A 23,217-nucleotide genomic window follows, 5' to 3' on the forward strand; every position below is an offset into this window, starting at 1 on the left:
GTTCATAATATTTTCCTTTACCTCCCTACTTCTATGTCTTTCCTGTTGTGTCACTGATCTTGTCTGTTGCATGAAGGAAAACAGCCTATGGTCAATAACAGCGAACTGTGAGTGAATTCCTTTCACTGGTATGTATATAGAATGAAGCAGAAGTAGGTGATAAAAGGTCTGTAGGTGCAATGGTCATCAATGCTAAAGCCCCCGTCATCATCATCATTTTACAGTTCCAATTTCCAGCCTTTTCCATTCTGTCTTACTGAGATACATTCTGTTGTTAATGTCCTCCAGTGTCCTTCCCCGACCTGCAATGTTCATCTTTATGATGACCATCCAGTGGGTTCTTGGTCTCCCACCATCAGTTTCCCTGCCACATGTCTCTCCAAGTTAACATATCTGTCCTTGTTGGCTCCATCCTCATTATATGCCCAAACCACCTCAGTCTGGACATGCTGACCCAATCTAACAATGATGTAACACTCCCAGCTTCCTTCCTAACCACATCATTCCTTAACTTGTCCAGTTTGGTTTTTTGAATTGTAGACCTAAGGAACTTCATCTCGGACGACTGCAACCTTGATGAGTCTTTCTTAGTGAGGGTGCAACTTTCAATTCCATAAGTTAAGATTTATTTGAAGTACTGATTGAACATCACCAGCTTTCATTTTGGTGGTACTTTGGGATCCCAGAAGAGTGTTCGTGCTTGCTGGTAAAACTGAGAACTCTTCTGCACTCTATTTGCCACCTCCTTTGTGGCCAGTGTATCTCGAGATATTACACTGCCGAGGTATGTAAAGCTTTCCAGACTTTCTAATAGATGGTTTCCTAGCATGATGTTTGCTGGTTGTCCCTCTCTGTTTATTGCAATCACTACTGTTTTGAGTTTGCTTATCTTAAGATTGAACTCCTGGAACTTAACCTTTCATTCATTGAGTCTCGACTGTACTTGTTCCTCAGTTTCTCCCCAGATCATGACATCATCAGCGAAGGCCATTGCATTTAGTTCACCAGAGGTTTTCTTGATTATGTGATATAAATGTTGATTCCCATAGGGAATCTGAAATATTTGTCCCGAATGAGTAAAGTTTAATACCAATATAAATGGTCCGTTATTGGACATTATAAATTTCATTATGTCATCCATGATGGTGATAAACAATAATGGGGATAGTGCACTGCCTTGCTGGACTCCACTTTCGGTCTTGAACCAGGATGAATATCCGTCACCCAATTGCACGCAGCTGGTACAGTTTTCATACAGCACCTGAACTTTCCTCACCAATCCCTCTGGCACATTTCTTTTCCTCAGGCATTCCTATATCTTCTCTCTTGCAATGCCTTCTCAATGTCAAGGAAAACCATAAACAGATCTTTGCCTTTTTCCCAATATTTTTCCATTAACATATGGATACTGAAGATTAGGTCTGTTGTGGAGCTGTTAGGCCTGAAGCCATACTGTTCCTCTTCAAACTGTGGCTCTAAGATGACTCGCAATCTGCTCTCTAAGATTTTCTCAAGAATCTTAAGCCCATGAGAAAGGAGTGTTATTCTCCAGTAGTTGGAGCATTTTCGGCAATTTCCTTTCTTAAACAGGGGGATAATGACACCCTTGCTCCAATCAGCAGGTATCTTGCCATCTTTCCAAACTGCATTGAGCACTCTCTGCAACCACTGTAAACCCTGGACTCCTGCTTCTTTAATCATGTCCATGCTGACTTCATTGATTCCTGGGAATTTCCTTTGCAGCATCTTAAGGGCTGCTTCTGTTTCTGCCCATGTAATGGGAGGTTCCTCTGTGCAGGTTTCAACAGCTGGTTCTTTTGTTCTCTGATCTGCTTCTGTCCTGTTCAATAGGTGATCAAAATGATTCCTCAGAACCTCTCTGATGTCCTCTTCTTTCCCAGCCAGGTTTCCATTAGGATCCTCAATTGCTTTGATTGTTTCAACTGAATTACTCATTTTTTATCATAGGATCAAAATGCCTTTCAGCAGAGTCTTGGTTTAATTTTGCTGTTAAATCATACCTGTATCCTGAAGACAAATGGAAATCAGTTAAATCTAGTGCACATCTGTTAGTGACTTGAAGTGATTCTAGAGTTAAAGAAGATGCAAAAGTGTCATCATTACGTTGGATAACTTCATGTAACTCCTTCAATTTGTTTTGATGCTCGTCATCACTTTGCATCCCCCTCAATGGGCAACTTCAAATCCATAGCATTGAAAACGTTCATATCATATGCAACATTTTAATTACAGTAGAAGTCCATTATAGCGAGAATTCACAACAGCGGAAAATTTACTCGCTATAGCGGATTGTCGTTATATCCGACTTTTGGAACCCCTCCCCACATACACATTAACATCGGCATGAAATGATGTATAGGACTATACTCCGCACGGCCTTACTTCTAAATTGAAGTTTCGCAAAACAAATGAGCATCGCCTTTCCTCTGTTGCCAGCGCGCTACGCCTGCGAGAACAGCTGATGCAATTCGACTGCGGTAAACAGCCCTTTTAAATTGTAATACAGTACTCAAAAAAAACGAATGAATATAGATTGAAAACAAATTCACAAGAACTACACTTTCTAACAATATCTGGCACTAAAAGAGAATATATTATTAACAATAAAAGATAATGAGGAAATAACACATCACTAACGGCTAATGGCTGGCACAGAAAGGAGGTTATGGCCTACAATGGGAACACACTACTGATCTCAGTCACTAAAACCCTCCAAAAATATGAAAAACACATTAAATATTGAAGGAAAACGCAAAAGATCGCGAACCGTACCGAATACCACAAACGCTGAGCGAGATAGGTTAACCAAGTGGCAAATGTAAATATTAGAGTTGGCAACTAGGTTTCGAGATCGTGCTCTGCCGATATAAATCGATATGAATGGCAGCTTCGGATTGGTTGGATGTCTATGCTTCAGCGCATAACCACCAGAGAGAGCCAAAATCTGCTGAAACGTCAATTTAGAAGTAGAGCCGTACGGAGTATAATCGTGGACGTTGAAGGTCAACGAACGAGTTTACTGCGCCATGGTATGGCCATTCTGCCCTTGCGTTTTTTCGTGCACATGCCTCACAATTTCATTTTCGACTTCTTTAAAGCGTCCTTGTTGCGGACCACTGAATGCACTTTTTGTACAGTACACATTTTTTAGCTATCTTTGTCTTCACGCTGACTCCAAATATTGGTTTTAGTTAGGCCTACGCCATATTGTCTTGTGGCTGCACAATTATTCTACATTTACAAGTGTTTAATAACCATTAACTTAAAATTGACATCATAATATCGATGAGAACATGTTGAAAATGTGCCGGCAATACCTGCTCCACGTATCTTTACATATACCCATCAAGAAAATATTCCTGCTGTCTATAAAACTTAATTTTACTAAGAGTCAGGTACAGTAGACAAGTTGTAACTCTGCCACTGAGTAGCCGTGGCCTTTCTAAGAATTCGAAGGCTCACAGCAGCCGTTGGGTCATTTCCCTTAACATGATCCTAGTGTCGACGAGAGCGCTCGCAAATGCACATAGTGAGAAAACTATACCATACCAAAGGCAAACATTTCAGTTTCCTTATTCAACAGCGTCACCTATCCTAACTTACCTGTACTATACATATGATGAAAACATACTTCAAGCGCCAGTAGAGAAGTGATAACCTTCTCGCTATAAATTTACATGATAATAACCTTTCTGTAATTTAACCAGACACGAGACAATATAAACTAACCTTTGAAATCAATTATGCACTCTGCCATATCTCGAGGTGTATCCGATTTTTACTTAATTGCAGTATTTAGCATTAAAATTAAGCGATCATTTATCAGCCTTTATTTTTAACGAGTTAAGAACTGTTATCGGACATGTTATTTACGTATTTATTATGAAAATATGTTCTCTTTTATTTCAAATTTTCTTTATGGAACAGCAGTCAATGGGTATTACTCATCAACTCCGACATCGCCTTTGAATGTCGACAAGAGAACGCGCTAGTGGACATAGCGAGGAAACAATATTGAAGATAATCACTGGGGTGCATAAATATCAGTAATGAAAAAAATCGCGTGCTTAATCACTTGTAATAACGGATGCGTCAGTGATAGGGCTCTCGCTGTAACTGAAGGATAATATACAGTTTAATATAGGAATTTTGAAGGGACAGCAAAACATTGTCGGTATGACGGGGTTCTCCTTATATGCCGTACTTGCTATAGCGGACTTCTACTGTAATTGTTTTGCTGTATTTGCAGCCATGTACACCAAGTTCTTTGTAAAACACCAGAACCTATCGCAACTGACCAGCTCAAAAGCTACATTGCCACCTTGAAATTCATCTTCTGAAAAAAGCTTAGGATAGATGTAACTAACATCCCCAATATTATACTCAGATTTACAACCTGACACAAAACAGCATGGCATGTTGTTGATGATGATGATGATGATGATGATGATGATTGCATTGAATAAAAACATTCAATTCACACGCATACAATATTTCGCCTTCTAATATAGTGCATCATCCTACACAACAATGCATTCAACTGCTACTCATTCAGACCAAACGATGTGTGCAGCGTGTGGTGATGAAATATGAAACTAACTTCGCTGGACAACGGAGCCTTATGGAAATTCCAACACTTAATAATCTACTCGCCTTGACTAAGCCATAGGAACCGTTCAGCAGAATTCTGCTTTCACTGTTAGACAGCAGCACAATCAGAATGTCGAAAACTGGTAGGCAGACTGAATAGATTATACCACTTCACAACATTTGCAACTTGGTGACTGAAGTCATAAATTTATTATTATTATTATTATTATTATTATTATTATTATTATTAATGACCTGTTCTTTTCAAACCTTAAACACATTTAAATATCTAATATGAACAAAAGTATTCTGATTTCTTTGATAATATAAATGTATATATGACGGTATAATGCCAACTGAATAAATACTGTTGAATTTGGAATTATATTGACAATAACTCTAGTTTGATTATACACTGAATGGTCAGAAGTCACGGGAAGACACTGAGTGTGATGTTAGTAACGAGTTGCTCCTCCGCAAGCCCTCAAAACGACAGCAACATGGTGAGGCATCGACTCTACAGGGTGTTGAAATCGTTCTGGAGGGATCTGGACCCACGCATCTTGCACTGCTACCCACAATTAGTCTTGTGCAGTTGGTGCACAGTTCATGAAGCATACACCAGCATCGACAGCATCCTGTAAATGCTTGACTGGATTAAGATCAGGGGATGTGGAGGGCCAATCCATGGTCTTAACTTCACTGAAGTGCTCCTCCAATCACCTGCTTGCCACTACAGAGCGGTGACATAGCGCATTGTCTTGCTGAAACATGGCATCTCCATCAGGGTACTCTAGGGCCAGAAAGGGATGCAGATGGTCTGAGTCCACATAACGTACACTGTCAGCGCTCTCTGCAGCCGGAAAATGGGGCCTAAGTGCGACCATGAGAACGCTGCCCAGACCAGAACTGAGTCACCTCCTGCCTGGACACAACCTTGTTCACACACAAGATCTATAGCTTCATAGGGCATACATCATACTCTCACGAGCCCATCAAGTTGATACAACCACACGCCGCCACTGTTCCATGGTCCATTGCCAATGTTTGCGGACCCATGCACGTCGTTGAGCTCTGTGTCGAGGTATTGGTAAAAGGACACGAGTTGGTCGTCCTCTGGTGAAGCCTATGCGGTGCAGTTGCTTCCTTATAGTCCTGGTAGAAATGGGTTCCCGACTCCCAACATTCAACTGGGTGGTGATCTGACTCGCAGTAGCCTGTCGAGTGCCCAGTATTGTTCTGCAGAGGCGACGTGATGTCCGTTCGATGAACACCTGTGGTCTTCCCGTGGGGGTTTACGTGGGTGGTAACATTCTCTTAGCAATACTGAAGATCCACCCTCGACACTGCTGACCCACGATACCCGAATTCATGTGTAATCTCCGCAATGCTATGACCCATGCCCCAATGATCATCCCACGTTCAAAGTCGGTTAACTCGCAATGTGTTGCCATCTTCACGACACTGGTGTCTGTGACAGATTGCTCAGCTAAGCTGCGGCTACCCACAACACTCAGGGGGTAATACATGACACATTTTCTAATGGGACACCCCTTCCCGTGACTTTTGACAAAAAATGTGTGTTTAGACATTGCGAAAACAAAGGTGATCACAATCTAAAATCTAAGTTCAAAATGTAATATACTGATGCAGAAGTTGCAGAGGTAAAATCCTTGATGTCTCCTCCATACGCTCTTATGGGATAATCTTGAATAATGAGCTTCACCGTTTGTCCATTGGCTCAACAGTCGCACTTCGGAAAAGGTAACTTGTTCCACTTATTTAAATCTAAGAATTTCATTTTTGTCCGTATTGAACTGAGAATGGAAGATAGGAAACTTAAAAGGGTCCACCTTTTCAATACAAATAAATATTATAGTTTATTTACAACATATATTTACACTTGGAACTAGTTTCGACGCTGTTTGGCGTCATCTTCAGCCAAAATGTGGGAAATAGGCATAGCATGTAGACATTTATATTATACAAGGTGTTACATCAGTGTGATTAAATGAGAGAATATGAAGACATGAAGTACAATGTCAGTTTCAAAATGGTTATGAAGGGCGAGTCAAAATTGTATAAACATGAGATAACATAAACACATAAACAAAAAACATATATACATATAAACTGTAACAAAACCATGCGGAAGTACGAGATGATTGGCATTGGAGATTCAAATTATTTCAGATGCTCTTCCATTGAATGTTGCCTGCTGCGAGTGTAGTACAAAACATAGGTTAGATTTCAATAAACACAATCGTCTCAAAAATGCACATAACATTTTAAAAATATTTGGTTTGAGATGAAATTTGGCAGTTAGGGATTGAAATCACTTATTCAATAAGCGTCAATTCAAAAAAACAGCTGTGAAGGGTGAGACAGAAAATTGCACAAGCGTGAGTTTGGGCTCGATGAATGCAAAAAACACATGTAATACACACTCGGAAATGTAGGTTCTTGATGGATTTGGCATAAAAGGTCTGCGTTCAATCATTCATTGAATGGCACTGGTGCTAGTGTAGTTCAAATGCGCGTGAGGATTTAACAGCCTCTTAGAATTGCACGTGACATCTGAACTCATGGTGCGAGATGAACTTGGCAGTGAAGGTTCGAATTGTAGATATTCAGTAATGCCATTTCGAAACAGTCCATGAAGGGTGAAACAAAAGCTATAATTCATACGAGTTAGGACTCATTAAATAATACTTTCAAATACAAATAACATATTCAAATTTCCGTAGTACAAGGTGAAATTGGCAGTTAAAGAATTAAAATTTGTAGATATTTCTTCGTCAGGTGCCATATAGGTCAAGCCATATAGGTCAGATGTCACGTGCAATTCTAAGAGGCTGTTAAATCCTCACGCGCATTTGAACTACACTCGCACCAGTGCCATTCAATGAATGATTGAACGCAGACTTTTTATGCCAAATCCATCAATAACCTACATTTCCGAGTGTGTTACATGTGTTTTTTGCATTCATCGAGTCCAAACTCACGCTTGTGCAATTTTCTGTCTCACCCTTCACAGCTGTTTTTTTGAATTGACGCTTATTGAATAAGTGATTTCAATCCCTAACTGCCAAATTTCATCTCAACCCAAATATTTTTAAAATGTTATGTGCATTTTTGAGACGATTGTGTTTATTGAAATCTAACCTATGTTTTGTACTACACTCGCGGCAGGCAACATTCAATGGAAGAGCATCTGAAATAATTTGAATCTCCAATGCCAATCATCTCGTACTTCTGCATGGTTTTGTTACAGTTTATATGTATATATGTTTTTTGTTTATGTGTTTATGTTATCTCATGTTTATACAATTTTGAATCGCCCTTCATGACCATTTTGAAACTGACATTGTACTTCACGTCTTCATATTCTCTCATTTAATCACAGTGATGTAACACCTTGTATAATACAAATGTCTACATGCTATGCCTATTTCCCACATTTTGGCTGAAGATGACGCCAAACAGCGTCGAAACTAGTTCCAAGTGTAAATATATGTTGTAAATAAACTATAACATTTATTTGTATTGAAAAGGTGGACCCTTTTAAGTTTCCTTGTTCCACTTAAACAGAGAGTCCACACAAACTCCAGAGTTGCTCCTGAGCCGGTTTAGTTTTGACCATATGCCGTGAGGTGGGTCAAATTCAGGAACTTTCGAGGTGACTGATGGCGTGTCCTAAAACTCCTCAGTCTTCCAATCTTGGGACCACTGTTCCACTATATCAAAGTTCCCACCCATTAGTCTCGTAGCTATCTTCATAGGGGGCTGTCTTCAACAAAGTCCAGCTAGACAAGCATCAGATATGATAGTATGGATAGAGAGAAACTGCTTTTGGAGTATCTTGCAGTACTCTTTGACCAGAACATTACACCTGCGAAGATGAGGTGTAGGGATGTAGTTCAGAACTGGAACCCATTGAGCAGGGGTGCACTTAATAGTACCGGAGATTAATCGCAATGTTTTATTGACTTCATTTAGCAGCATCTTGTTAATTCCTCTGGCTCTGGGACTGAAGTGTTTGAGATTGTCTCAATATACTACCAACCACCGCAGAAACATTAGGGGAACATGTTTTTGAACGTATGCCATGCTCCACAAAACAATACCTCATACCCAGGTATATTACCAACTAAACTTTTATTCTTTACCGTTGAAGTATACAAAAGAACATCAATGGATTTGAGTTCAATTTCAGAACACAAACGCAAATGTCCAAACAGTGGTGAAAACAAAGTGATAACAGTCCTCTAGGGTGAATTTTTATCACAGTTGGAGTGCTTTAGTATGGTGATGTCCTCCATGAGCATTTATCACAGCTTGGCACCTACATGGCATGCTCCGTGTAAGTCGACGGAGGTCACATTGGGGCATCAGGTCCCATTCTTCAATGAGAGCCTGTTCGAGGTCTTGGAGAGTCTCTGGTGGAACAGGACACCCATGAACACTTCTGTCAAACCTATCCCACACATGCTCGATGGCATTAAGGTCGGGACTCACTGCTGGCCATGCCATCTCTTCAATGTCCAGTTCTTGCAAGGCAGCTCTGAAGACGCGCGCTACATGAGCCCTGGCATTGTAGTACATGAATACCAATTCAGGGCCAACACCGCATGCAGCAACTAACACGTGCTGTAGCAGTATCTGCTCGATGTACCCTGCAGCGGTAAGTTAACCATGAACAATGACAAGATCCGTACAGACATCTTTCATTTCTTATTACTCAAGTAAAGAAATATTAAAATGAAATATCAAGGCATGAATAACTGCTACTTACCTTCACAGACAATACATTGTTCTCCTCAATGATGAGTTGGTGCTTTCTCTTGAGATTGTCTACTTCCTGTTGCAGTTGACGACAGCTCTCCTCTTTGTCCTCTCTTTCATGCCTCTCCATGATGAGTTTTGCTTGTTCTTCTTTCAATTGCAAGCCTGAAAATTTAGAGGAATATCAATATGGTTTTTGAAGGAATCTCAGAATATCTGAGAAAATACTGATTATATGTTGGTTTTTTTTTTTCACCTTAAAAAGTTGAATACGAAAAGCTATATATCAATCGCCGTGTCTGTTGTTGGCAATATTTGATGGATGTTTTAGAACCCCCTGTGGACCAGTGTAAAAAAGTTGGCCTCTGGATTCCAAGATCGTGGATTCAAACTTGGCAGAGGTAGTTGGATTTCTGAAGGGCAGGAGAGAGTCCATTCGACACTCAATGTTGTACGATGTTGGCATGTAAAAGATTCCTAATGACACACTTCATATTTACCCAACAAAATTAATTAAAACAGCCATAGTTCACCCAAGAGAGATCCATTTCTCTGTCAATTCGAAGAGTAAAATAGATCCTCACCTTCTTTTACATATGGTATGAAATTTTCTTTCTCCTTACATATTCTTCCTTTCTATTTCTTCATCATTGCACGTTATAAATTTCATATTAGAGCCCGTATTGTCAAAGTATCAACTTGTGAAAATTTAGATTTTATAATTCCACCTTTACAATACTGTAATTGTCTTTATTACAAAGACTACATTAAATTACACTCGTGAAACATGTTTTGTCCTCTTATAGGACATCTTCAGTCACAAATACAAATACATAACATTAAAAATAAGGCGAGGACACATTAAAATAAGTGAATGCAAAGTCTTTGTATCCTGTGACGTGGCGTTATAGCGTCTTGTCAATCTTCAATGTTAAAATGGTGCAGTGTGAACATGATATGAAGCATGAAGTCCAATTAAAATCATATGTTAAAACTGTTGTTCAAAACAACGAATTGTCAATTATAAAACACCGTAAGTGGCTATGTTTTGAACAAACTGATTGCCGTTTAATACTGATTTTAATGTGTATGGGTTTTTTCCCCCGAGTTTTATGAAAAATCGGATATAGCAACAATCCATCATATCAAGTAAATTTCTCACCATTATGAATTCTCGCTATAACGGACTTCTAATGTATTAACTTTGTGAACTGATGTAACTTATATATGTTATGCTGTAGTTAGTAATGAACTGCCTTTCTTTCCTAGCATTTTTTTGTTTATAAATAAATATTAGTCATAGTGGGGGGATTATGGAATTAAGGGTAGATTGTTAAAAGCAATCAAAGGTATTTATGTTGACAATTGGACTTCAGTGAGAACTGATGATGGTTCAATTATTTACAGGGGTTAGACAAGGATGTAGTCTTTCACCTTCAATGTTCATAGTTTACATGGATCATCTATCGTAAGGTATAAAGTAGCAAAGAGGGATTCAATTACGTTGAAATGTAGAAAGCCGTTTGCCCTATGTCAACAACTTAGTCTTAATGGTATATTGTGCTGAAAGCCTTCAGTATTAATTTATTGGAACCTGAAAACAGGTGCAATGAGTATGAAATGAAAAAGCCTTTCAATGACCAAAGTGAAGTCAGCGGGCAAAAAAGCTAAGAGAAGTGAATGTCAAATTGGCAATACAGAGCTGCACAGGTAGATCATTTCAAGTATTTAGGGTGCGTATTTGAATGACTTGCATAAGCAGAAACATATCAGGAAGAAGAAGGATGTGTATTCTCACAGGATGGCAGTATAGTAAGTGAGATTGAATCAAGGTGCAACAAATGAATTTGCAGTTGTTATCAGCAGTATTCTGTAAGAAAGAAGTCAGCATTTGGACAAAACTGTCTGTTTTCAGACCAACTTTGCTTTCTGGGGGTGAAAGCTGGGTGATCACAGGATATTTTATTCAAAAGTTAGAAGTAACAGGCATGAAAGTAAGGAGAATGGTTGGTGGTACAAACAAGTGGGAACAATAACAGGAGGGTACACCGAATAAGGAAATAAAGGCTAAGTTAGGAATGAACTCGACTGATGAAGCTGTACACGTAAACCAGTTCTGGTGGTGGGTTCATGTGAGGTGAATGGGTGAGGATAGGTTACCTAGGAGAATAATGGACTCAGTTATAGAGAGTAAGATAAGTAGAGAGAGACAAAGACTACGATGGCTAGACTTGTTTTTAATGATTTAAAGATAACGTGTACCGGTGTGGAACTAAACAAGGCTACAGAACTTATTACAAATAGAGGATTGTGGATTTTATTAAATTCTCAGAGGCATGCAGACTGAATGCTGAAAAGCATAACTGTCTATAATGAAGATGTATGTAAACTATACACAATGTACTAAAAAAATTTGTGACCCACTTTGTCTCACAGAATTTCTGGTCACTTTAGTAATAACACCTCACAACTCATACAGTCATGGGCATTTCGAAGGCATCATTTTGTTGTGGCACCACTAAATCATTTGCATACCTTCATGACTTCTGGTGCAAAAGTGTACAATAATATCATAAAATATTTTCATAACTACACACTCAAGAGTTGTATTATTCGAGCAACTAATACTATACCTAGAGTATAAGCTTTGTTTTCTTGGGACTCTTGAAAGGCTCGAATGGATTCTTGACATTCTTTACGTACAAGTTCAGTTTCTTCACGTGACTCCTGAAGTTTCTGAGTAAGCTTATCAACTTTGATTTGAGTCTCCTGAGAAAAGAAAATGACAAACAGCAAGAAAGTTAAAAACTTTCGGAGAATGATTGTTCCATTTACACATTACACATCTTCATATTTACCTTATGCAAATCCATTTCAGATCGCAGTTTGTTTTGAGCCCATTTTATTTTTATTTCACGAGAATTTAGTTCTTCCCTGAGTTTTTCATTTTCTTTCTGCGCTGAAGTTAGTTCATGGCACTGGAACATATACAAATCCGTAAGAAGGCAAGTTAAACTAATCTTACTGAGAAACCACATTTAAAAAATTACTCTTCCAATGTTTTGAACTAATAATAAAAGAGGTAGAAAATATTCAAATGGCATTTAAGTATTAGAAAGAAAGCATTTAAGTACTGGAAAGTAACAAATACGTGTCAAATCAAGTCCTTTTTCATATTCCAAACATAACAGTTAAATGAAAACGGTTTAATGAGATTAATATTCACACTTTTGGACATAGCAGTTAATCCTTTGTAATAAAGAAGTACTGCATCTGGACAATGCAGGCAAGAAACATTTCATTTAAAATAATCATCATGAAGACAAGTGAACTACCTGCATCTATCAAACAAAAATGACAGCCTAAAATTCTAGAATTAAGGTAGATCAACTTTCATATTCAAAGGTCTACACTTCTATATTAGGAAACCTGGACAATAAAAATTCTTAAGACTAGGTCTTTTGGCAGTCCATACTACAAATTAAAACAACAAAAATACAATCAAGCCGTACATTTTGAACAATCAGTGTAAGGTGTCAAAACTATATTACTATGGCACTGGAACATAAACACATCCGTTACAGAAGGCAAATTAAACTAACCCTACTGAGAAAGCATATTTAAAAATCTACTCTTCAAATGCTTTGGAACCCTGAAGATAAGATCAGTCAACCCTGAGGAACAATTTCTGAGATTATGAAGAGTATGATAGAAAACTGGTATTAATATGTATTATATTGGAGATACTGTATATAATAATTAATTACGAAAGTAGCAGATCAACTATAGTACGCAAACTTTTTCATGAGCCCTAGTTCCCATTCAGCACTATGAAGTTCAGGGCTCAAGAAAAGGTTCGCGTACTATACTTTTCAATGCCATACTCAAACTACAGGCAACCTTCTCGCCTGCCAGTCTAAATCAATTATTCAGGCATATTTTAAATTCTGATATATCTTTGATTTTTAATAATACTCACTCACTCACTTCGTAGGTTTCTGAGGGACATGAAGTTCCTGCGTCGATCTCACAATCCTGTTCCATCCTTTTTGATCTTGAGCCTGCACTTCCCAGATATCAATTTGGAGGGTCCGGCATACCTTGTCGATCTCCTTCTTCCAGAAGGTCTTTTCCCATTAAGAGAACTCTTGTATAGATCTACTGGTGCTCTGTTAATCCTGCATCCTCAGTACATGTCAAGGCCAGCGCAGTCTGTTGGATTTTATCACACCCATTATACTGTGTTGTTGAGAGAGGGTGTAAATCTCATAATTAGATCTTTTCTGCCAGTTCTGAGAGATAGGATCGAACCATAGGCCGAATATTTTTCTATAAACTTTATTCTCAAAGACTTGCAACTGCTGCTGCTCTTTCCCGGTTATACTCCATGTCTTGGAACCATATAGAAGTACTGGTCGAATGATTGTATTGCAGATAATCATTTTTGCACTTTAATAATAATAATAATAATAATAATAATAATAATAATAATAATAATAATAATAATAATAATAATAATAATAATAATAATGACCAACATACTTTCTGGCTCAGATCAAACCAGGAACTCTATGAAACGATCAAAAAAATTACGACAATGAGGAAAAGAAAACTGACCTTTATGGACACATTAAAAGGGTGAATCAAGGGAGGATGGCTAACAAAATACTCCTTCTACAAGAAAAGTGGAAAACACAGCCTGGGTGGCTTACACAAGAGCATAACGACCTAGCAGAAGTGGATGTCAAGGAGGAAGAGATACAGAACAGGACAACATTTAGAAAAAAGGTTGTGAGAATGAGGGATCCACTGACCAAGCCATGGAACATCTCGGCAGAAGAAAGAGAAAGGAGAAGCCAAAGACTTAAGAATCTTTGGAGAGAAAACAACGAGAAAGGCATTAGTCTGCATGACAGAAGAGCAGGTAGACTGTGTAAACGTGGCCTACAGATGGCTGTATTTATGAATGAATGAATGAATGAGTGAATAATAATAGTTATTTGTTTCATGTCCTACAAACTACTTTCACAGTTTTTGAGCAGAACACCTTTGAATTTGTTGTTTGAGTCCCTGAATTTCCACGTTTGAACATCATAGAATTGTCATATTCTCTTCTTGCAGTCCTGCTAGCACTCATCCTTTCTACAGGGCCAAACCACTTCAGTCTTGCTTTCTGAATCCTCTGTAGTGGAGAGTCTCCTATTCCCACCTCCTCTCAGACTTTTTCATTAATGAATTTGTCCTTCCTGGTCTTCTGTATCATGGTGCGCAGCAACTTCATTTCTTCAGCTTGGAGTTTTGAGTTGTCTTGTCTCGTTAACGTGGTAGTTTCCAAGCTACAGGTGAGGATGGGCGTGTAATATAATTTATATGTCATCATTGCTTTTAATGGTACTTGTTTATCTCACAGCAGTTGTCTTACTTGGTAGTAAAATTGAGTTGCCTTGCTAATTCAACTGTCCACCTCATACTTTGCAAGGTTGTCTTTTGTTATTATACTACCCAAGTACTGAAACGCTGGAGCACTGTCCAGTTTGGTGTCATTTATTCTGATTTGTGGTTTGTCATCTCCCCTCTGTAACTTCACCACCATCGTCTTAGCCTTGTTGATATTTAAATCATACCTCTTAAACTCTTGACTCCATTTCTGCAGCTTTTTCTTCACATCATTTTTGGTTTCACCACAGATCACCACGTCGTGAGCAAAGATGAAATCTTGCAAGTCCTGCTGCTCCTCCCTTTTTAGAGTCTTTATTATGGCATCCATCACAGTGATAAATAAGAGGGGGTGACAAAGCACTGCCTTGCTGTAGAGAAAATACATTAGTTGGCCTTAGCAATTAACCGCAAAAGAAAAGCACTCACTCTGAAAAGAGGGAACACTATTTGGAAGATATGCCTGCGGATGCGGATGAAGTCGTGTTATATATGAGTACTGCCTAAAAAAATCTCTGAGATGATGACATTTTAGGGTAATATAACACGAGCATGATCTTCTAAAGGCCGGTCTCCAGTGATTAATATTTAACAACAACATGTTAAATGTTAACTGTTGACACCATCAACATGTTAAATGTTAAATATTGTTTCATTTAACATTGTGCCCACACTTAATAAAAATGTTAAACTTGACTTCCTTTGTTTATATACCGGTACAGGTAGTTCATCATATCAGTTTGTGGTAATACATTTAGGTGGTATCTAGTATTTTTAAACAAGGACAATGGACTCAGATGAAGAGGCTTTGGCCTTTGTTGTTGCCACTGTTGCTTCTTGTTATGATTTAGAAATGCAGTTTTATTAGGCACATTTCCTCCCCTCATTCTGCTCATTGCTTCAAAAGCAAACCACTTTGAAGTATAAACTTTGTTCGCTCCCGCCCCCGACTTCCAACTTTTCAGAAATTTTTGCAATTCTCGACTGTACTGGAAGCGGAGGGACACTATTTTTTTTTTTTTTGATGCACTCTCGGGAACAATTATAGAAAATTTAGAGTTCCTGGAAACTGTCGGCTTTCTTCGCTTTATCTCTGTATTCCTTTGATGAGACATCCCACAAACAAGGCCTTTCTATTATGTCATTATTTACTGTAAATCCGGAGTAATCTCCTTGCTCCACTCCATTTATGACTATAAACTTTAGCATAGTGCAGAGAGAACGACACACGCGCGCGCGCGTACTGTATTTGTAGCTTATAACAAAGAGAATGAGTGTTGTGGAGTGTAGTAACTATAATCCTACTTCAAGAGAAGCACGTCATTTGTGTCGTTTAGGCTATCTGTTGGCATGGAAACAGCACGGAAGTGGCCGGAGCTGTGCCAACATCTCACAAACAACGAATCAACTAAATAGTATTTTTAACTTTTCACTTTCATTGATAAGACTCGCAATCCTGTTTGTAAGAACAAATCTAAATCTGTCATTTTGAATTATGTGGGTATACTTGACCTGAGAAGCCGTTTACAGTTCTCTGATCTATGGTATCTTCATAAAATAATCAATGGCTACACCAAATGTAATACTCTTTGGGCGTACTTCCCTATACACATTCCTCCGTGCCCAATCTGCAACTGGCGTACTCATCATGTGTTCCGTCCGTGCCTTACCTTGAAACAATACTCTATCTTCCACCATCTCCCTACTCTTGGTAACTCACTACCTGATATCGACATATTCATACCTTCACAACTAGGTATTTTTTATTTTCCACCTTGTCGATACATTAATTCCTTAAGGCAACTTATTGGTGGCACATGTTTCGTATATTATTAACATCTTCAGCCACATAACACTGTTTAGATGAAAAATTCATATATTAACAAAGTATCAATGCTTGAGAGGAAGTGTCCTTAAAATTAACCACTTTTAACCAGTAAGTTGCCTTAAGCAATTAATGTATCGACAAGGTGGAAAATATAAAATAGTTGTGAATCAGCTGAAGCGATACGGACCATGAAGCTGATTTTTTGTAATATTCACCCTTTCGCATCCTTCAAACAAAAAATTAAAAGATTCCTTTGAAGTCCTCACCAGGTTTCCATTTTCTTCCATCCATCCAACCCTCGATCTTTCTTCTTCCTAATTCTGTAACTGACACTTGCCAATTATTGTTTCCTTGTTGTAACACTGTTATTGTTAATAATTTATTGTTGATATTTAATATTGTTGTTTATACCGATTGTTAACTTTTATACTTATTTAAAATTCTTATTATTAATATTATTATTAGTGTAAAATGGCCCTCCATAGGCTGTATCTAATAATTAAATAAGTAAATTTTAAAAAATAAAAAAATGTTTATAAGCAGACTGTCACCGGTCGGTGGGACGGAGAATTGGAACTACAGTGCGTTTAGAAATGAAGAAATCGAACTCTGGACTCCGCTGGAATATTTTTTTATGTAACTGAAATATGTTTGTAAATTTTTTAAATATGGAAACATCACGATATTATAGAACTGTAAATGAACACTGCAAGATACGAGAATGGTTTTCGAAGTGATTTTTTTTGTATGTAAATTTTATGTAATTTATAATTTAAATGAATGTCAGCAAGGGTGTAACTTGTCCAAAGGTTGAATTGATGTTTGTAATGTGATTTTAATATGTAAAAGGTTATTTAAATTGAGTCACCTTGTACCACACGTGTGGTTTCCAATGATGAAATTTTGGTGTTGTAATCGTAATGTTCCAGAACTTGTGCAATTGCTAACGATGTAAAAATGACCACATATGGTCACGAGATTTTCTATTGGCAAAAAGGTCCAGGAATCTAGGGTAAGTTTGATCTTATTGGTCGATTGTAATCGAGCCATTTCCGGCCTTGTGGCCAGCTTGGGAAAAATGATGCGTGATCTCGGCGTCAATTTCCATCCGACCGCCCAAGCGAGCGTTCGCGCTCGAGGGCTACTACCCTCGGGGACTACTGCCTTTCCGAGGTATGTGTTATTTCAGTGTTTTGCAATGTTATTCTCAATGTTTTCTGGTTTCGTTTCATTTAGTTTAATTCCTTTTGTGTTTCATTATTTCTTCGCTTAATGTCATCTTAAAAGTTTAATTTGATGTGTCCGAGTTTACCCTAGGTTCCAATTGCCGTACTTTCAATTCTTTCATCCATTAAATACTTTCGGTTTAAACTATACCTTTAATGTAGCATCACCATCTTTGTTAAATCAAATTGTATGTTAAGTTACTTAAGTATGTCTTGTTTGCGTGTCGTGGAACTGTATTCTGTAAAACCTTGTCATTTTTAATATAGTTGAGCTAGAGGGTGTTTCTTGTAAGTCTTTTCTCCCCCATAACGTCATACGTTCCCATGGACCTCAGAAAGGGCTTCCCAGCACGTTCCACTATCCTGTCTTAGTTGTCATTTTTAGGCCTGTAAGTGTTCCCTGTATTTGGTTTATATGAATTCTCCGCCACTGCGTCATTTTACTATCTCATTATCATTATTATTATTATTATTATTATTATTATTATTATTATTATTTATTACTGGTATTATTTCTATATTATTATTATTATGGTAACCGTACTTGTCCCGAAAGAGCGGTTACACAGACGATGGTTCCTGGCTCTGATGTCATCCAACTCAGCGTACAGAAAATAATACTGAAAATGTTGATAAATATTGGGTGGTTGTCGCAATGGCCATACAGTATTTCTTTAATTATATCGTTCCAAGTAACTTAATTTAGTTATCCTTAAAGGAATGCAGATAGTATTCCATGTGTCAAAATAATTCCATTAAGACTCAGAACATCTTCTGGAAATTAAGTATAGGGAAGTGACAGTGAATTCTCATGCAATATATTAAAATTGCTAACAGGTACTTAAATCCTGCAAAATAATCACTGCATAACAGTGAGCTAAACACATCCACTGGGACAAGCTTAACCATCTTGCTGGATACAGCAGTCTTACAGCAGTCTTGGAAAACCCATCTTGGTAGGGGAAGTAAACCTCATGACCTTCACTCCTTAGTTCTGGCTGTAGTGACATAACCAAACAGCTCTCTTCTGTACTTCCTCCTGTAGCACAAGCCTAGAGTAACTGTTAATAATCAGACAAGTTCAGTTGAGCCTCAAAGCAGTTCCTACTCATCTATATACAGGGTGAACTTTAGTAAAACCGACAAACTGCAGGGACTTATTCCTGACTGGATATGGAGGAAAATATGTCCTATGAACATGTGTCTGGAAATGCATCGTTGCGACGGTAGAGGGCACGGACAAATTAAAGGAGGAGGAGGAGGAGGTTGACCTGGTCTAGAACTACCATTTAGGCCTAACTCATAACTCAACCCTGAAAAGAGCTGTTTCTTAAGAAAAGCTTCTTCCTCTTCGCTCTTATTAAATTCTACATTCATTTTATTCCAAATTAGCAGTGAAAAGGAGGTTTCTCCTTTGGCTTGGAGGAAAATTTTGCCTCCAAGTCAGATCGTTTTTTCCACCGCCAGTGTAGTGAATTGTGATTTTCCGACTCATCAGGTACTCCTAGGAAAAGGATTAATAAAAAGGCATAGTTTTTGCCCTGGGACTCTCCACTATTCGACCTCCCCCACGCCGAAAAAAGACAAAGAGTGTACACGGATCACAGCTGTCTGCGGTTTGGTCATTCCAGCTCTGGAATTTGGAACTGTTAGATCGGCAGCATAGTGCTGTTCGTAAAAAGTGAGAAAATGTGTGGTTTTTTCATTTCATCAATTATTTCATATGAAAGCATTGTCTTTAATCACGCCATTCCTACTGATGTCATTGTAATGACCTATGTTCATTTCAGTTGGGAAAACTACTAAGACAGTCTTTCTGAGGATGTAAAAAGGCATGTGGAGAGTGAGTGTTTGCCATTATAATGAAAACTCCCCAACCTGATTGTGACTGATGGCAGGTAAGAGGGCCTACCATTACAATGAAAATTCCATAACCGAGTCTTCGTAAGAGAAAAGGCGTTTGGTGACTTCCCTGGCGCATTTTTAGGGTAACGTTAAGAGCTATGCAATTTTACACAATCTTACTCACAATGTGTACACTACCTAACCTAGAATTCTGTATACAATGTAGAATTATGTAACGAAGCAAGTGTACAACTGCTAGTTTTTAATAAAAGCCTCCTCAGAGATCATAATACTTAGAATTGAAGGAATGATAAGAGACAGCTAATAAAACCAAATACTGTATTAAAAGTTGTTGTCTGATGGTGTGTTCAACACTTCCTCACTCTTCATCAGGTTCTTCCTGGAAAACAGTGTTTTCGTGTGGAGGGTAAGCACTGTTGCTGTGCATGCGCCAATCTCAAGTCTCAAGGCCTGACAAGGAACATCAGTTCCGTCTGTGATAATTCTTGTGAACTAACGTGCTGCTGTGAAGTTTCGAATTGGTAGTGTGAACCATGCTAATATAGCATGTTCAATGAGATGTTGTTTCCCGTATTACAAAGAACTCGTATCGGCCTCACCTCAATTCACTTAAGTGTTTCCATGTTTGTATCAGAGAGGGCAGCTCCCTCGGTCGTGAGCACGGGAGATAATTTTTTCATTTCATTTTTAATTCAAGAAAAGTGTCATAAGTGTTACAATTGTGTTGACTTCTTGCCATTTTTGTGTAGGCTGATGATGACATGGACATATGTCGAAACCGGTCCCAAAACATATTAAACCGGGCGAGTTGGCCGTGCGCGTAGAGGCGCGCGGCTGTGAGCTTGCATCCGGGAGATAGTAGGTTCGAATCCCACTATCGGCAGCCCTGAAAATGGTTTTCCGTGGTTTCCCATTTTCACACCAGGCAAATGCTGGGGCTGTACATTAATTAAGGCCACGGTCGCTTCCTTCCAACTCCTAGGCCTTTCCTATCCCATCGTCGCCATAAGACCTGTCTGTGTCGGTGCGACGTAAAGCCCCTAGCAAAAAAAAAAAAAACATATTAAATATGTTGCTACATTAATTCGTGCAACAATATTATTGTATTGAATAGGTGGAATATCTTTCTCTTTTTAGCATTGTAAGATCATTCTTTCGGCGAGAGAGGAGTTTTATCTCTTTGCAGCTCTTCCTTGCATTGTTACGTGTATGAAATGTAAAGATGGACCCCATGCATATTGGAGTGGCATTTTTGTGCCACAAATGGATCTTTAACAGATTTAAACTTGATCCGTACTACCTTTCTTCTTGATGTCTTCAGTACTGATATGCCAGGTACGATAAATCTTGTATTTATATTATTACTATGCATAAATTGTGCCCTTCGCCTTTTAGTAATGATGGCCGGTTAATATGCATCCTTGTGCTCTACTGCATGAATGGGCCGGGTGTCTGTGGTTGATGTGATTGCATTGTATTAATAACTGGGTCTCTGATCGATCATTTTCGTACACTTCATGGTAATGTGTCTAGCCGTCAATGAATGCACACTATGCATGTCAACACGAGATCCATTCGTGTTGTACGCAGCGCGTGAGATGATGGTTTTTATGTGTGACTACTGAGTCTGTATTATCCTGCTGGTAATTGTGCACGCCATTGACGCTGCTCTGTCATACGGGAGACCCTGGTTTGTGACCGTGTGAGTCATACTACTAGTGATTGAGTTCGACTTATTTATGAGAGCTAATGCTCAGATTTTTTGCCGTTCCGGCGATGTCTGAATGTTTGGGAGTGTGCTTGTGAGTGAATGGGGAGAAGGGATGACATATCGATCTGCTTATTTTAACCTTGTTTCTGTGCCTCATGTTTGTTTCCAGCACGATAATATTTGTTTTGCCTAGGTTTTTATCGCGGCCGTTGTTTGCCTAGGAGGCCGCCATTTTCTTTTCTTATTCAGGCCGTGTGCTTGCCTGTGATGCTCCTTGAGTTTAAACTTTACTTCTGTAGTCCAGAGATGTTTGTCTATTGTTATGTAGCGATCTCTCGCATTTTCTTTCTGTACTTTTGCCCTCCAAGCTGCGTGGAAGCTTTGATCTGTGCTGTAATTGTTGTGGATGTGGAAGTTAAATAGACGGGTTCGTAATGAATTTTATCAATCTCGCGGAAAGAATGACCGAAATAAGCCGTATGTATTGTATTTGCATTACCAGATTATGCTGTGAGATTGAGAATATAACGACGAGCCTGTGTTATGAATAATTTGAGGTTGGTATCTGATAAGTTTGTGCTCACGCATTACCGTCATGACTTCAATTGGATGGGCTGTGTACATGTATGTATCATTTATTTATTTAATTTAATTGCTGGCTTCATTTCTTGTTTCCACTTGATTTTATTATTATAATAAACCCTCATTTAAATTTTCTTGGCATTTTATTGCTAGTAGCTTTGTGTTTTTCCTGTTATGATTTTGATATGAGCACCGTTTCCAGTTCAGGGCTGTGTTTGGCCGTTCCTAGTCGAGGTCCGCGCCTCAAATCTCCGACGTGTGCATTTTATGCGTAGGTGTGTTGTTGGTAAGGGTGGGGGTGTGTCTCAAGTGTAATTGTGCTTTAGTTACACATTTACTGTAAGTACTGCATAATGAACAGTTTAATAATGAACACGTATCTCTTTCCGAGAACTTGCACTGTTTATCATGACTAATGTTTGTATCTTAGAGTAGTAACTGTTACTCGTGCTGTGCCTACAGGCTGCCGCAACTTTTTGTGAGACACGGATAGTATATGGAATGAGAAAAAATAACCACCATTAAAGTAGGAAAACTTCCGAAATTTGAACACGTTATAAGAAACGTCAATTATCATTGATCCTACCAGGGTGGAAAACTAAAGAGAAAACAGAAAAGCAACACAGATCTTGTTTTAGAAAATAATGTTACAAGGAAATGTGTTCAATACAACAGATACTGCCTAACATGCTAATATTTGTCAGATGATGTTCTCATTTGGAGAGAAACTGAAGTAGAAGTACAGGAGAAACTAAATCTTTGGAGAGACAAGTTTAAAGAATATGGTCTAAACATCAGTAAAACAAAAACTGTTGAAATGACTATATACAAGAAAGGCACGTATTTAAACATTTTTCTGGAGGGAACTCTTTTACAATCTGTTTTCAACTTCAAATACTTTGGAAGTATAATTTCAAAAGATAATACAATAAAGCAACAAACATAATTAGACTCAAAAATTTTCTCAATTTTATTTTCATGTGAAGAATCTACTGTGTGAAGATAAAATACCCCTGAAAGCAAAACTGATTATGTTTTATTACTACTTCATTCCAATTCTCGGACTCTAAACATGTACCTTACACAACAAGGCTCAAAGCTAATCCAGTCACAGAAATGAAATTCATCAGAACAATAAACCAAAAGAGCAGGAAAGACAAGATTATAAATAA

The 23,217-nt window shown here is 38.3% G+C and overlaps 1 protein-coding gene across 1 annotated transcript in view; it reads right to left on the reverse strand.

The window, feature by feature from the left end:
* The window catches only part of LOC136869236 (coiled-coil domain-containing protein 186), a 184,679-nt gene that overhangs the window by 122,630 nt on the left and 38,832 nt on the right, over positions 1-23,217 (reverse strand). Inside the window, exons 4-6 of the mRNA XM_068227117.1 lie at positions 12,255-12,374; positions 12,030-12,165; positions 9,407-9,561 (exon numbers count right to left, since the gene is read on the reverse strand). Coding sequence (XP_068083218.1) covers positions 9,407-9,561; positions 12,030-12,165; positions 12,255-12,374 — 411 coding nt within the window. The remainder of the gene's footprint in view (positions 1-9,406; positions 9,562-12,029; positions 12,166-12,254; positions 12,375-23,217) is intronic.

Source organism: Anabrus simplex, chromosome 1, assembly GCF_040414725.1.
Source record: "Anabrus simplex isolate iqAnaSimp1 chromosome 1, ASM4041472v1, whole genome shotgun sequence".
Taxonomy (NCBI): Eukaryota; Metazoa; Arthropoda; class Insecta; order Orthoptera; family Tettigoniidae; genus Anabrus; species Anabrus simplex.